The sequence below is a fragment of the Sorex araneus genome, chromosome 8 (assembly GCF_027595985.1).
Source record: "Sorex araneus isolate mSorAra2 chromosome 8, mSorAra2.pri, whole genome shotgun sequence".
Taxonomy (NCBI): Eukaryota; Metazoa; Chordata; class Mammalia; order Eulipotyphla; family Soricidae; genus Sorex; species Sorex araneus.
The window spans coordinates 64,773,127-64,786,808 of NC_073309.1; the positions used below are offsets into that span (position 1 = coordinate 64,773,127).

At 45.4% G+C, this 13,682-nt stretch overlaps 1 protein-coding gene across 2 annotated transcripts in view; it reads left to right on the plus strand.

Annotated features, from left to right (window-relative positions):
* Positions 1–13,682, plus strand: part of DBT (dihydrolipoamide branched chain transacylase E2) — a 51,773-nt gene that overhangs the window by 20,613 nt on the left and 17,478 nt on the right. The window contains exon 4 of one of the 2 annotated variants that reach the window (XM_004614653.2): positions 6,775–6,956. The exons of the other annotated variant lie outside the window; for it this stretch is intronic. Coding sequence (XP_004614710.2) covers positions 6,775–6,956 — 182 coding nt within the window. The remainder of the gene's footprint in view (positions 1–6,774; positions 6,957–13,682) is intronic. 2 annotated transcript variants of the gene reach the window in all.

Consider the following 13,682-nt stretch of genomic DNA (forward strand, 5'->3'; position numbering starts at 1 on the left):
ATACATGCAGGGCTGAGGTTATTTTTTCACTGGTTGCCCAAGCATTATAGTTGACTTATTAATCTAAGGCAATTAATTATTTTTCTTTTCATTATTTTTCTTTTAATTGAATCACCATGAGAGACACAGTTACAAAGCTGTTCATGATTGGGCTCCAGTCATACAATATTCCAACGCTGTCGCTCCACCAGTGTGCATTTCCCACCACCAGTGTCCTCAGTTTCCCTACCGTGCACCCCCATTCTGCTCAGCCTGTCTCTATGGCAAGCTCTTCCCCCCCTCCCCCCATTTTTGGGGTTTATAATACAGATACTGAGAGGTTATGTTTGTTCCTTTATTTTCAGCACACAGTTTTTTTTTTTTTCTTTTTGGGTCTCACCCAGCGATGCTCAGGGGTTACTCCTGGCTCTGAACTTAAGAATTACTCCTGGTAGTGCTGGGAGACCATATGGGATGCTGGGGATTGAACCTGAGTCGGCCGCGTGCAAGGCAAACTCCCTACCCGCTGTGCTATCGCTCTGGCCCAGCACGGAGTTCTTGTCCAGAGTGATCATTTCCAACTGACTGAGTCGTAGTGGACCTTTCTCTGTCCCAACTGCCTCCTCCCCCAGAACTTGAGGCAGGCTTCCAACCATGGACCAATCCTCTTGGCCATTTTTACTTTCCTGGGTATTAGTCTCATGTTTTTTCCTATTCCACAAATGAGTGCAGTCATTCTGTCTGTCCCTCTTCTTCTGACTCATTTTACTCAGCATGATACTCTTCATGTCCATCCATTTATAAGCTAATTTCATAACTTCATTTTTATTAACAACTGTGTAGTATTCCATTGTGTAGATGTACCATAGTTTCTTTAACCAGTCATCTGTTCTTGGGCTCTTGGGTTGTTTCCAGGTTTTAGCTATTGTGAATAGAGCTTAGATAAACATAGATGTGCAGATGGCATTTCTTTTGTGTGTTTTTGGTCCCCGGGATATAGTCCAGGCTGGACCAGTCAGCATTTCCACCCACAATGAAGGAGAGTCCCTTTCTCTCTGCACCCACCCAAGCACTGGTTACTTTTGTTCTTTTGGATGTGTGTCCCTATGGCTTGCAATGACATCTCATTGTTCTGATTTGCATCTCCCTGATGACTAGCAGGAAAACTAGATAACAATGCTGAAATTTTTCTTAAAACAAGGCATTCCACCTTTGTGCTGACATGAGCGTGGAACCTCTATCAAAGTGCTAATTTTCTATCTGGAAAGATTGTACGTGAGGGTAGCTTGCAGGCGTCTGACTGGGTTCTATCCCAGGCTTCATAGTATGGTCCCCTGAGCACTGTCAGGTCTCCAGGCTCAGATCCCCGAGGTGCAGGTATGGCAAAATGACGATGGTGATGATGACCCCCAATTTCAAGGGATCCCAGATAGTCAACACGAGCTTGAAAAAAGAGCAAAGTTCGGGAACTCACACTTTCTGACTTCCATTTTTATTAGAAAGCTATCAGAGTCAATCATCAGAAAGGGAAATATATATACATATATATATAAATACACACACACACACACACACACACACACACACACACACGCCTCTCAGAGAGCCCGGCAAGCTACTGAAAGTATCCCACCTGCACAGAAGAGCCTGGCAAGCTCCACGTGGAGTATTTGATATGCCAAATACAGTGACAATAACAGATCTCACTCCCCTGACCCTGAAAGAGCTTCCAATCGTTGGGAAAGACGAGTAAGGAGAGGCTGCTAAAATCTCGGGGCTGGGGCAAATGGAGACATTACTGGTGCCCGCTCAAGTAAGGAACAATGGGATGACAGCGATACATTGATACAGTGATGACTAGCAGTATAACATTTTTTCATGTGTCTTTTGGCCATTTGTACTTCTACTTTGAGGAAGCAATCTATTTCCCATTTTTTGTTTTTGTTCTTTTGGGCCACACAATGCTTTGCTCTGGACTTTCTTCTGGTGCTAGTACTCGGGACCAAATGTGGCCAGGATTTGAACCAGGCCTGGCTTCACATAGGGCAAATGCTTATACTACTCCTAAACTTCCCCTCTGATCCCCTAAGACAACGTAATTTTAACACCAGTGGAGTTTCAGTAGTATGCCAAAGCTTTTGTTTTGTTTGGGGCTATCCTCAGCAGTATTCAGGGGTTATTCCCACGCAGGAATCACTCCTGGCAGTGCTCAGGGATGTCGGTGAATGCCAAGTGTCCTGCTGACTGTACTTCACTCCAGCCCCCAAAATACACACATGTTTTCTTATTCTTCCTGTGTACTTCCCTCCAGTGAGAGGTTTGGCTTTGAGCCAGGCTTGAGTGTGCTCAGGATCTCCTCCTGGCTTCATGCCAAGGAGCATGTCGGTCCTTTGGGGTACCAGAAGCGGTGCCAGAGATGGAACTGGGCTCCACTTACCTCCTGTACTGTTTGGCCGACTCCTTCTGAGAGGCTTTTGTTTATTAGTTGTTTCGGTTGTTCGTGAACACAGGTGGGCCAGGCCGCCCCAGCCAGCGCTGAGTGGGGAGCCAGCCGTGGGGGTCAGTTCAGGGCCTCACATGCGCTGCCGATGGAGCCAGATTCCTGGCCCTTGCTGGTGTTCTTTATTTACACCCCAGGGGTCCTGTCTCACATCCTTTCATTATACCCAAAGGGCTCCTTTTGGTACTTCTCGGCGGGGCAGGTGTCCTCACCATTAAGTCTCTCATTTATCTGGGATGTATTCATTTTGGCCTTTTTTTCATGGTAGTGTTATTAGCTGTAAGATTTTGGGTGGGATGAGGAGCCAGCACTGGTGGTCTCAGAACTGCCTCTGGCGTAAGCTCAGGGCTTGTTCCCAGTGGCACCCAGGGCATCAAAGGGGCTAGGCGTCAAACCCGCGCCTCCTGCATGCAAAGGATGGGCTTTGCACACTGAAGTGTCTCGGACCAAAAATGCAGGAGCCTTGGCTTTTTATTTCAGCAACTGAACATGTTCTTCAGCTGCTTTCTGGCATCCATGATTTCTCGAGTAGCAATGATCTTTTAATCTTAAGAGGTTTCTTCCACTTCACCAGTGGTTTCCTTTTGCTGGTTTCAAGATTCTCTTTGTCAGAGATTCAGTTAATGTGTATTTAGCTATAATGTGTCTGGTTGTTTTTCATTTCTTCTGTTTGGACTTTGTTCATTTTCTTAAATAGGTACTTTGTTTTGTTTCTTCTGGGGGCCACACCCTGTCGTGCCCTTGGCTCAGTACTCAGGATCCATCTTGCTGGAGTTTGGAAGATCCTGGTGGGGTTTGAAAGGCTATAGGAGTGCTGGGGACTGACCCAGGCTGGCCGTGTACAAGGCAACTGCTTTAGAGTGTTAGTAACTGACCCCTGAGATGACTTTTCTGAACTGCTTGTTCTGTATTTGCTGCATAGTTTCCCATTTCTTTGCATGTCCTGTAATCATGTACTGAAAACTGGATATTTCATGTGAAATGATGTGGAAACTACAGTGAGATGTATGGGTATTTTTTTTCATTCCCTAGATTTTGTGTTTGTTTGGGAAGGGGCACACCTAGCTGTGCTCAGGGTTCACTCCTAGCTCTGTGCTCAGCTCTCATTCCTAGCAGGGTTCTAGAGACCATATGGGGTGCCGGGGACTGAATTCGGGTCGGCCACTGTAAGGCAGGTGCCTTGGCCAGTATATGGTTTCTCTGGAGGGGACTTGGGGCCCAGCCCCATGATGCTCAGGGGGTTTGGGGGGTCTCCAGGGGCAGCTGTGCTCTGCTGGGGACTGAGCCCAGGGCTCCCGCGGACAAAGCACTTGAGCCTTTTGACCATCCTCGAGGCCTAGGGAAAGTATATTTTTGTTGGTTTTTGTAAGAACTTTCTCAGCAGTGCTGGAGGTCTCAGGGGCCGTTGCCTGGCAGTTCTCAGTCCAGCTCAAATCCGACTACTCAGCGCTCAGCCATAGAACAGAGTTGTGTGATTTTGCTTTGGCAGTTCTGGGGGTGCCAGACTGTCCAGGGAGTGCCCGGCTTGGACTTGGGCATGAACACAAGGCTCTCACGTCAGCCTTAAAGAGCTGACTCGAATGGCCTTTGCCATGGTTCTTGTTGCTTTGGTGGAGGGGTGGATTTTGGAGTCTCACACACCTCCATTCTGGTAATGAAAGTCCTCTCTAAGAGCTTTCTTATTTAGAATATTTGTTTGGATTTTGGACCACGCTGGGAGGTACTTGGTGGCTACTCCTGGCTCTGTGCTTCCCGGTCACCTGGCAGTGCCGAGGTGTTTAGCATGTTTGCAAGAACTCAGCCCAGGGCATTATCTCTCTGGCTCTCTCCTCGTGCTTTTTGCAGTTGTTTTTGGATTTATTATGGTTCAGGGAACGTGTTTTCCATGATGTTGATCTTTATGGTCTTGGTGTATGCTGTTACACCACCACCACCAAAGTGCCCAAGACCTCTTCACCACTGCATGTAATTTTATTTTATTTAGTTATTTTTGGTTTTGAGGCCACACCCAATATTAGGATGCCAAGGATCAAACCTGGATGAGCCTCTTGCAAAGCAGACATCCTACTCGCTGTACTGTCTCTCCAGCCCCACTAATTTTATTATTTTGTCTATGTTTACATTTTGGGGGGGTGGGGGTTTGGGTCACACCCAATGATGCTCAGGGATTAGTCCTGGCTCTGCACTCAAGAATTGCTCCTGTCAGTGCTCAGGAGACCATACGGGATGCTGGGGGTTAAACCCAGGTCAGCCAAAGCAAGGCAAACAAAAATGCTCTACCTATTGTACTATCGCTCCAGCGGCCCCCTCCTCAGGAATTTTAAACCTAAGTTTTTTCCCTCCCTCCCTCCCTCCCTCTCTCCCTCCCTTCCCTCCTTCTCTCCTTCCCTCCTTCCTTCCTTCCTTACTTCCTCCCTCCCTCCCTCCCTCCCTCCTTCCCTCCTTCCTTAATCCCTTCCTTCCTTCCTTCCTTCCTTCCTTCCTTCCTTCCTTCCTTCCTTCCTTCCTTCCTTCCCTCCCTCCCTCCCTCCCTCCCTCCCTCCCTTCCTCCCTCCCTCCTTTCCCTTCCCTTCCCCTTCCTTCCTTCCTTCCTTCCTTCCTTCCTCCCTCCCTCCCTCCCTCCCTTCCTTCCTTCCTTCCTTCCTTCCTTCCTTCCTTCCTCCCTCCCTCCCTCCCTCCCTCCCTCCCTCCCTCCCTCCCTCCCTCCCTCCCTCCTTCCCTTCCTTCCTTCCTTCCTTCCTTCCTTCCTTCCTTCCTTCCTTCCTTCCTTCCTTCCTTCCTTCCTTCCTTCCTTCCTTCCCCCCACACCCGCTAGTTACAGAGACTTGCTCCCAGCTGTATGCAGGGGGCTTGCTTCCAGTGGTGCTTAGGGAACCATGTGGTACCAGGCTTAGCCACGTTGATGCAAGGCAAGTGCCTTAACCCCTCTTAACTCCTCCAAATAAACTCGATTTCTATGTCATGTATGATATTTTCTTATGGACAAAGAACTGGGTACAATAGAAGACAAGAATAAAAATATGATTAGAATAAAAATTGTATGTATGATTTCGGTTTGGTCCCATCCTTCATATGTTTGCAAAGACTATCTAGAAGAGACTTAAAAGCCTAGCTAAAATGTGTAAGGTGATAAAGAAGATTATAGACAAGGTTAGATAAGATAATATACAAGATTTGAAATAGTTACGGTAAGAATGAAAGAATCAGGGCCAGATAAATAGTACAGGTTATTGTTTTTAAGGTTCTTGCTTTACTCACAGCCAATGCTAGTTCCATTCCCGGCACCCCATGGCACCACCAGGAGTGATCCTGGAACACACAGAGAGAGAATCTATTCAGAAAATTACAAAGCCTGTGGATTGGGGAATTAATTTTTTTTGTTTACTTAATTCTACACTTGTTAAGCATTGCTTAATACGAAACAAATAATTCCTTGAAAATGACTGAGGTAAAAGTCTGGAAATTTAGTTATTCTTCAAATTTACTATTTCTTGACGATCCATCAGAGATTCAGGAATTTTTAATTAACTTCTACAGAATGTCCTTTGGTGCAGCAACAGGGAACAGATGCCGAGCTAGTACTTCCTGGCATCCAACACCACAACACAAAAACAGTAATTCAAGAAATATATATGCACACGTGTGTCCACTTCAGTGCTTAGGACAATAGCCAGGACATGGAAGCAACCTAAATGTTCAGTGACAGATGAATGGATTGGGAAAAAAAGTTGTTATATATATATGTATACACACACACACACAAATATACCTATCTATACTCAGATTGGTATATTGGCTGGCTGTAAGAAAAGATGGAATCTTGTAGTTCACTGCAACCTGGATGGAACTGGAAGATACATATCAAGTGAAATAAGAGGGAGGAAAACAAATATTGAATGATCTCACTAATCTACAGGATATGGAAAGACCCAGCAATGGAATAGATAATGTCAAAAATGACAAACTCTTGGCCTTGGATCACCAGTTACTGGACAAAACTGATTATGTAACAGATGGGAGGAAGGGGAGAGGTGAATGAAGACAGACCAGAGGTGATAGCGAGGCAGAGGTGAAGGGTCACGGGCACGTTGGGGACTGGGGGTGTACAGTAACTTTGTCAGCACCGTGTACCATTGTAACCACTTTACCTAAACTATCATTAGGAAAAATTAAATAAAAATAACAAATGCTGGGCTAGATGAATTTTTATCTAATCCAGTATGAACTTTTCATTGTCAGGATGATCTTTACTTATAATTGTTGATGTAAAAGTTTTTTGTGTCTTTTTCTTTTAGGTATATAAAAGAAGGAGATACAGTGTCTCAGTTTGATAGCATCTGTGAAGTTCAAAGTGATAAAGCTTCTGTTACTATCACTAGTCGTTATGACGGAGTCATTAGAAAACTGTATTATAATGTAGACGATATTGCCTATGTGGGGAAGCCATTAGTAGACATAGAAACGGAAGCTTTAAAAGGTACTGTAAATGCGTTCCTGTGTTTTACAAAGCCAATTCCTCCTGTCCTTTTGTCATTGGGTCGCAATGAAAAGGAATGTTTTACTCAGTCTTAGTAAGATGGAATGGAAGGATCAGCCCTGAAATCGGGACCAAAGAAAAGTCTGTGCAATGAATAGCACTTGTGTTTTGGGAATGGGGGAGGAGGGGGCTTGGACCACCTCTGACAGTGCTCAGGGAGTACTCCTAGCAATGTATCGACAATCAAATGTGATGCCAGGGGTTGAATCAGTGTTGGCTGCACCCAAGGCAAGCACCGTAACCCCTGTACTATCTCTCTGAACTCCGAATAATTAGTTACCATCTTAAAAACACTTGCAAGAACACTTCATTTATCTGGAGGCCTGTATCTTCTGGAAACCCTAGAGTTTGAAGAAGCATCAAACTCTCTGGAGAATTAAGTACACAGGCCTTGAACAGTGAACACTAATAACAAAAGTTGGGGTTTACAATGTTTGACTCCAACACATCAGGATTGTTCTGTTCACCAAACAATTCACTGTGTTGGTGACAGTCGAGAAAAGTAAGCTTGAGGAACAATGAAAGAGAAAAAAAGCACCAAAAGTCAAGAGCTCAGCATTCTGGTTTGGTTTTGGTTTTGGTTTTGTTTTATTGGGCCATACTTGGCAATGCTCAGGGGTCACTCCTGGCTCTGCACTCAGGAGGGAACTGTGGGCTTGCTCTGGGGTTGGCCTGGATTGGCCTCGTGCAAGAGAAATGCCCTCCCCGCTGTCCTATGGTTCTGGTCCAGGAGTTCAGCATTCTGCAGAAGCGGCAACCCCAGGACTGACTTACAAGCAGGTGTCCTGACAAAAGAGAATTCGTCTTAAGACTATTATGAAGGAAAAATAAGTAATGGACAGTCCCCGTGATGAGACTCCTGCCTCTGTACCTGGAAAGTTCCTGACGTTATTGTGATACGCCAAACTTGTGTCATTTAGGAAACAGCTGGGGACCATAATGTTTGATCATGGAGACTGAAGCTGTTTCAGCAGGGTAGAGTGCAGGGTGCATGCAGGGCGCTGGGCTGACCCCTGGCACCTCACAGTCCCCCAGCAGTGCTGGGAGTGAGCCCGATGCTGAGACAAGACTAAACCTGCAGTCTGTTTGTTGAGATAAGGAGCTCAACAGTGTGATTTTGAAACCTAGAGGGCCTGTAAATTACATACTATATGGACTGTGTTGACTTCGGTCTGCCACCGGTTCGGTATTAACGAATAAGATCATCATCACCATACTTCACAGTTTACAGAGTGTCTCCTCACTGTTCATTTAGTCCAGCTTCACAGAAAGAAAAAGCTAAACGCAGCCTAGGGGAGTTGGTCCCTTCCCCAGTGTCAGGGCCAGCCCAGTAGAGCCCAGGCATCTGCAGTCCTGGTCCGCAGTCCTTGCTCTGTGACACCTTCCACTCAAAGGCCAGGTGGGGGCTTAGTGAAGTCTCCCTGTTACTTACTTGCTATCATATAAAAACAAGGCATGTGCTTGGTATAAAGTTAGAAAGTGAAGAAACCAAATGTAGGAAATCTCCACTCTTAACACTCATGTCTCTCTTTTCAGACTTTTTTTTAAGTACATATAGAGAATTAGGTGACTTTATTTTTATTTTTTTGTTTTTGAGTTACACTTGGCAGTGCTCACGGCTTTCTCCTGGCTCTGCATTTAGTGTTCACTCCTGCCAGTGGTCAAGGGACCCATTTGTCATCCCAAGGATTGAGCCTAGGCTGGTCTCATGCAAGGCAAGTGGCTGACCCGCTGTACTATTGTTCCCCAGATTGTTTATTTTTTACCAAAATAACACAGTTAACATAGTTTTCTAATCTTGTTGTTCAGTTAATGATCTGCATATTTTTATCATAACATTTCATTTTTGCCCTACAAACATTATTTATATACCTGAATTGCCACTGAAATTTCTGTTGGTCTGATGAGATGAGGGTTAACTCCAGCATCAGAGATAGTATCTGGTCTCTCTCCCTCGCTCTTTGCTTTCTGTACGTTTTGGTGCCACACTTATGCTTACTCCTGCTTCTGTGCTCGGGGAATTTTGTTTTCTTTGTTTTTTGCAGTGTCAGGAATCATGCCCAGGACCTACTTGTGCAAGGCTGGAACTATGACACTGAGTGTCAGCCCTGGCCCTTGTTACTTGTTTTTTGTTTGTTTTGTTTCTTGACTCTGACTAGCTGTACAAACTGTCATCTGTCTGTGTGGAGTGTCACATCTTTGGGGTCATCTTTTGGGAGGGTGTGTGGGGCGGTGTGAGGAACCACCCCTGTTGGTGCTGGAGTGTGACTGACTCCAGCTCTGAGCTCTCCAGCGTAGCTCCAGGTTCCTGACCCCGGTGCTGGCCGCCACGCGGTCTTGGCTGCACACAGAGCCAGCACCTCAAGGCCTGAGCTGTCTCTCCAGGGCTGGGGCTCGTCCTCTGGCTCCTCACAGTGGTGGTTGACTTGTCCTCCAGTCCATATGTTTCCTGTAAATCAAAAATGTTGAACAAGGCAGTGCTGAAATATTGGGCTAGATTACACCCTGGTTATTAATGTAATTCATGTTGCTTCACACAAGGAAACATGCCATCTGGACACTTTGCTTCAGTAGAGTCAACTCCGATACTGAACGAGGGTAACCGTACCCTTGCCCCGCCATCATCCCCTTTGGGCCTGAAAGTTATCTGTGTGACGTTACTTTGGAGCCATATAAATGATTCATAAGATTACTCGAGAATCCTTTTTATTTATTTATTTATTTATTTTTTGCTTTTTGGGTCACACCCGGCGATGCACAGGGGTTACTCCTGGCTCTGCACTCAGGAATTAATCCTGGCAGTGCTTGGGGGACCATATGGGATGCTGGGAATTGAAACCGGGTTGGCCGCGTGCAAGGCAAACGCCCTACCCGCTGTGCTGTCGCTCCAGCCCCACGAGAATCCTTTTTAAATCAGCAATTGCTTTGGTGGCTGTGGTATGATGACTTGTAGATTCTGTCAGGCCTTCACTGTTACCAGCTGTTAGTAATCTTCGAAGCAGGGCTTTTTTCTCTTGGTATGGGGCTATTAATTATTCTGAAAAAGACAGAATAATGGTTGATTCCCTTTACTAATTCACAGAGTAAGGAGTTGGTTTAATAGCTCCTTCAAATGGGGCTATCAATTTTTCTAGCTTTCTCTTTATATTTCAGTTAACTCCTTATGCCTAATCTATTATAATAATTCCTCTTGATACTTGTGATTCTTGAAAGGGACGTGGAGGTCCTGTATCCTTTTTTAACATTGGCCAGCCCAATTCTCTAAAGTTTCCTTGCTGTTGGCACAAGATATCCTAGGCTCGCCTTGTACTTTCCTGCCCACAGCCTGAAATTAACCACTGTTTCTGCCTTTAACGCGTGTTGGGTAAGAGAACATAGACCCATAGGTGCTTCCTTTATCTTGATTCTAGCTTGATTTAAGGTATAATATAAAAAAAAAAAGTAGAAACAAAAAAACCCAAATTTTATATTTTATCTTTTTGGTTTTGGGGTTACACCCATCTGTGCTAGGGTTTACTCCTGGCTCTGCATTCGGGAATTACTCCTGGCGGTGCCTGGAAGACCGTATGGGATGCCAGGGCCCCAACCCAGATTGGCTGCATGCAAGGCAAGCACCCTGCCTGCTGTACTGTTGCTCCAGCCCCAACATGCACGTTTGAAAACTATCTTCAATAAGTGTAGATACAGAATTATTTTTATCATTGGCTTTGACTCCCCCGAAAAGAAAAGAGGATTATGCTTTTGATACAAACTGAGATGATTAAAGGTGCTGAATGCTTTTGTGACTGATATTACATTAGATTCTCTAATCAGGTACTAGTTGACTAGATACAAGATTAAATACCAACCTAGGCCATCCCCCCCCCCCAAAAAAAAATCTAATTACTTTTTTTTGAGGGATGGGAGTTGAAGAGTGGTTTGGGTCATACCCAGTGGTGCCCAGAGCTCACTCCCGGTCCTGCTCTCAGGTGTCACTTACGGCAGGGCTCAGGGGACAATACAGGGTGCCAGGGATTGAACCTAGGTCTACCACGTGCAAGGCACATATCTTACCCTCTGTACTATCTCTCCTGTCCCCTTCACCCCCCCTCCAAAAAAAAGCAAATTACTCTCATGAACAAGTGAACACTTCTGATGCTTAGGGTTGGCCCCCAGCCTTGCTGAGAGCACTGTGCCGTGGTGGAGGTCAAATCCACACCTCCCCCGTGACGCACATGGACTCCAGCCCTTTAACTGTCTATGGGCCCTGAATTTGCTTTTAATACATGGAAAATAAATCTGTAACTCTTTACGGGCTTAAGAGTTGAAACTAGACATCTTTATTCCCAGTAGTAATTTTGGATATTGCCCTGTGAAAACACCAATAATAGTTTTCCTCAAGTAGGGGAGAGTGGCTCCTACCTGGTCCTCAGTGGCCCTAGGGCCTCTCCATGACTCCGGCTGGCACTTCAATGCTGTGGCTCAGAGATCCAGTGTTGCTCAAGTCCTTGGGTGCTGAGCCCTCCAGGGCCACATTGGCAGTGCTCGGGGCTGCTGAGGTCACATCAGGCAATGCTGTAGGGGCCCTCCAGGTCTATACCCGGGGTTACTCGGAGTTCTGGGGGTCTAACCAGGAGTCGGTGCATGATCCCCCAACTCCTAAATGATATTTTATGGTACTATTTCTTGCAACCTGGAGTTGAGCCTGTTTTTCAAGACTGGATATTCTCCTGTTGGTGAGGGAAACCCCTTGTGACCTGTAGGCTTCTTTATTAGTGCCCGACTGTGGACAGTGCTCTGAGAAAGGGCGTATGCCACCATGTGTGTTTTCAGGGCATGTATTGTTTAAATAAAATGCTTTATGTTGAAATTCAGCCCCTTAATGTCACCAGGATTATCTCAGAACTGATCATGTCCGGGTCTCAGTGTCTTCGCCGCTGGGAACTCAGTTTTCGAGTTCTTTCTGGCAAACCTGATTTCTCTCACTTCTGTTTATAAAATCAGGTGACTGGTTTCTAAACAGTTAAAGCCTTTCATACCAACTCTTTTTCAGACTCATTGGGGGTTTTGTTCATTTATTTTGGGAGTTTGGCACATACCTAACAGTTGGGGGTGAAGTCCAGGGGACCATTGATACCTGGAGTTGAACAGGGCGGGAGCAGCCCGGGCATGTGCCTGGTGTCTGGTGGTCTCTCGCCCTTCGTTTGGGGATGCTCCAGCAGTGCCTCAGAGCTTCATTTGGTTTCGTGCTTGGGGACAAGGTGGGGAAGCCGAGTGGGGTCTCCCAGAGCACAGAGCCTTCGGGGAACCCTGCAGTTGTCTCCCTGGCCCCATCTTATCCCCTGAAGGTATTTGAATATAACTCAGAACTTTCTGGTTATGCAAAGAAATGTGATTTGTGGCTCACTTGAGGGTTGGGGGTTTTGTTTGGTTTGGGTTTTTTTGTTCTGTTTGATTCGGCTCTGAACATTGTCGTTATTCCACACTCACCTTCCCAGGTTTCTGAAAAGGCATAACCAGCTTTGAGAAAAATTATTTACCAGGGGAAAGTGATATCTGATTGGAAGTCCGAGTGCCTTTCCCCTAGATGAAGTGCTGGCTTTGGATGAGAAGCTGTGTGGAAGCTATTTTAGGGTTACAGGGTCTTAAGCTGTGTGCACAGTTCAGTTCCCAGGGTGCTTGACAGCAAGTGAGTGGACATTTCCTCTACCTAATGTCTCCTAGTTGGCGAGGCTTGCCACTTTGGGAAGTATTAAGAGATGAGCTGGAGGGACATAAACTGTCACAGAAGGCTTATAAGAAACTAAATTTTTTGCCCATAACATTGCCTTTGCCCTTTAACACCTTCACTAATGGGCTTTTGTCTGTGGTAGTGTCATCCACATTCTCAGTAAACCCACAGAGGCTTTTATAACTTGTCCCTAGTGACATAGCAAGTAATGGATGGAGTTGTAGTTTGACCTCAGCTGTTTAACTTAAAAGCCTTTGTTGCTACCCACCTCTGTCACTCTGAAAATTCTATTTAGAGCTAATGGGTATCTGTGCCGTTCTGTATCTAGAACACTGAAATTGAATTTCCAATTCCATAAATAGTGTTTGGGGACTTAAAAAACTCTTTGATATAAATCATGCTAAGATCATAGAGTGCCATTTAATTATGCTCAGAAACATAAGTTGGATAAAATAATGCCAGGACACATTATGTGCACAATGAATGAAAGGGCTGTAGCTTAATTCTGTGCAGCCAATTAGAAGTTGAAAGTTTTAAGGGAAAAACTCTTCAAACATTCTTTTTTAACTATTTCAAAATATTTTCTTCCCAAGACTTCCCCCAGTCATTTGAGTTAATTGGCTTCCTACTAATGTAATTTTATGATTTTATTTTTTTAAATAATTCAGAATTTAAATTATTTTTAAAAATCAAATCATAAAATTACAGTCAGGGTTGTGGCACCAATACTGCTCTCAGTGTTGGAATATTTCCATTCAGAAAACAGCCTGCGACCTTCCGCTGTCACCTGCAGCCCAGCCTCCTCTCCCTCCCGGCCAGGGCTCACACTGGTGGCTTGCGGGTGGCGCGGGCTGTTGAGCCTGGGCCTCCTGCATGCCAGGGCTGTGCTCAGAGCTTCGAGCTCTCTCGCCGGTCCTTGGTATTGGAATTTATTCTCTGAATTAATCGGGAGATTT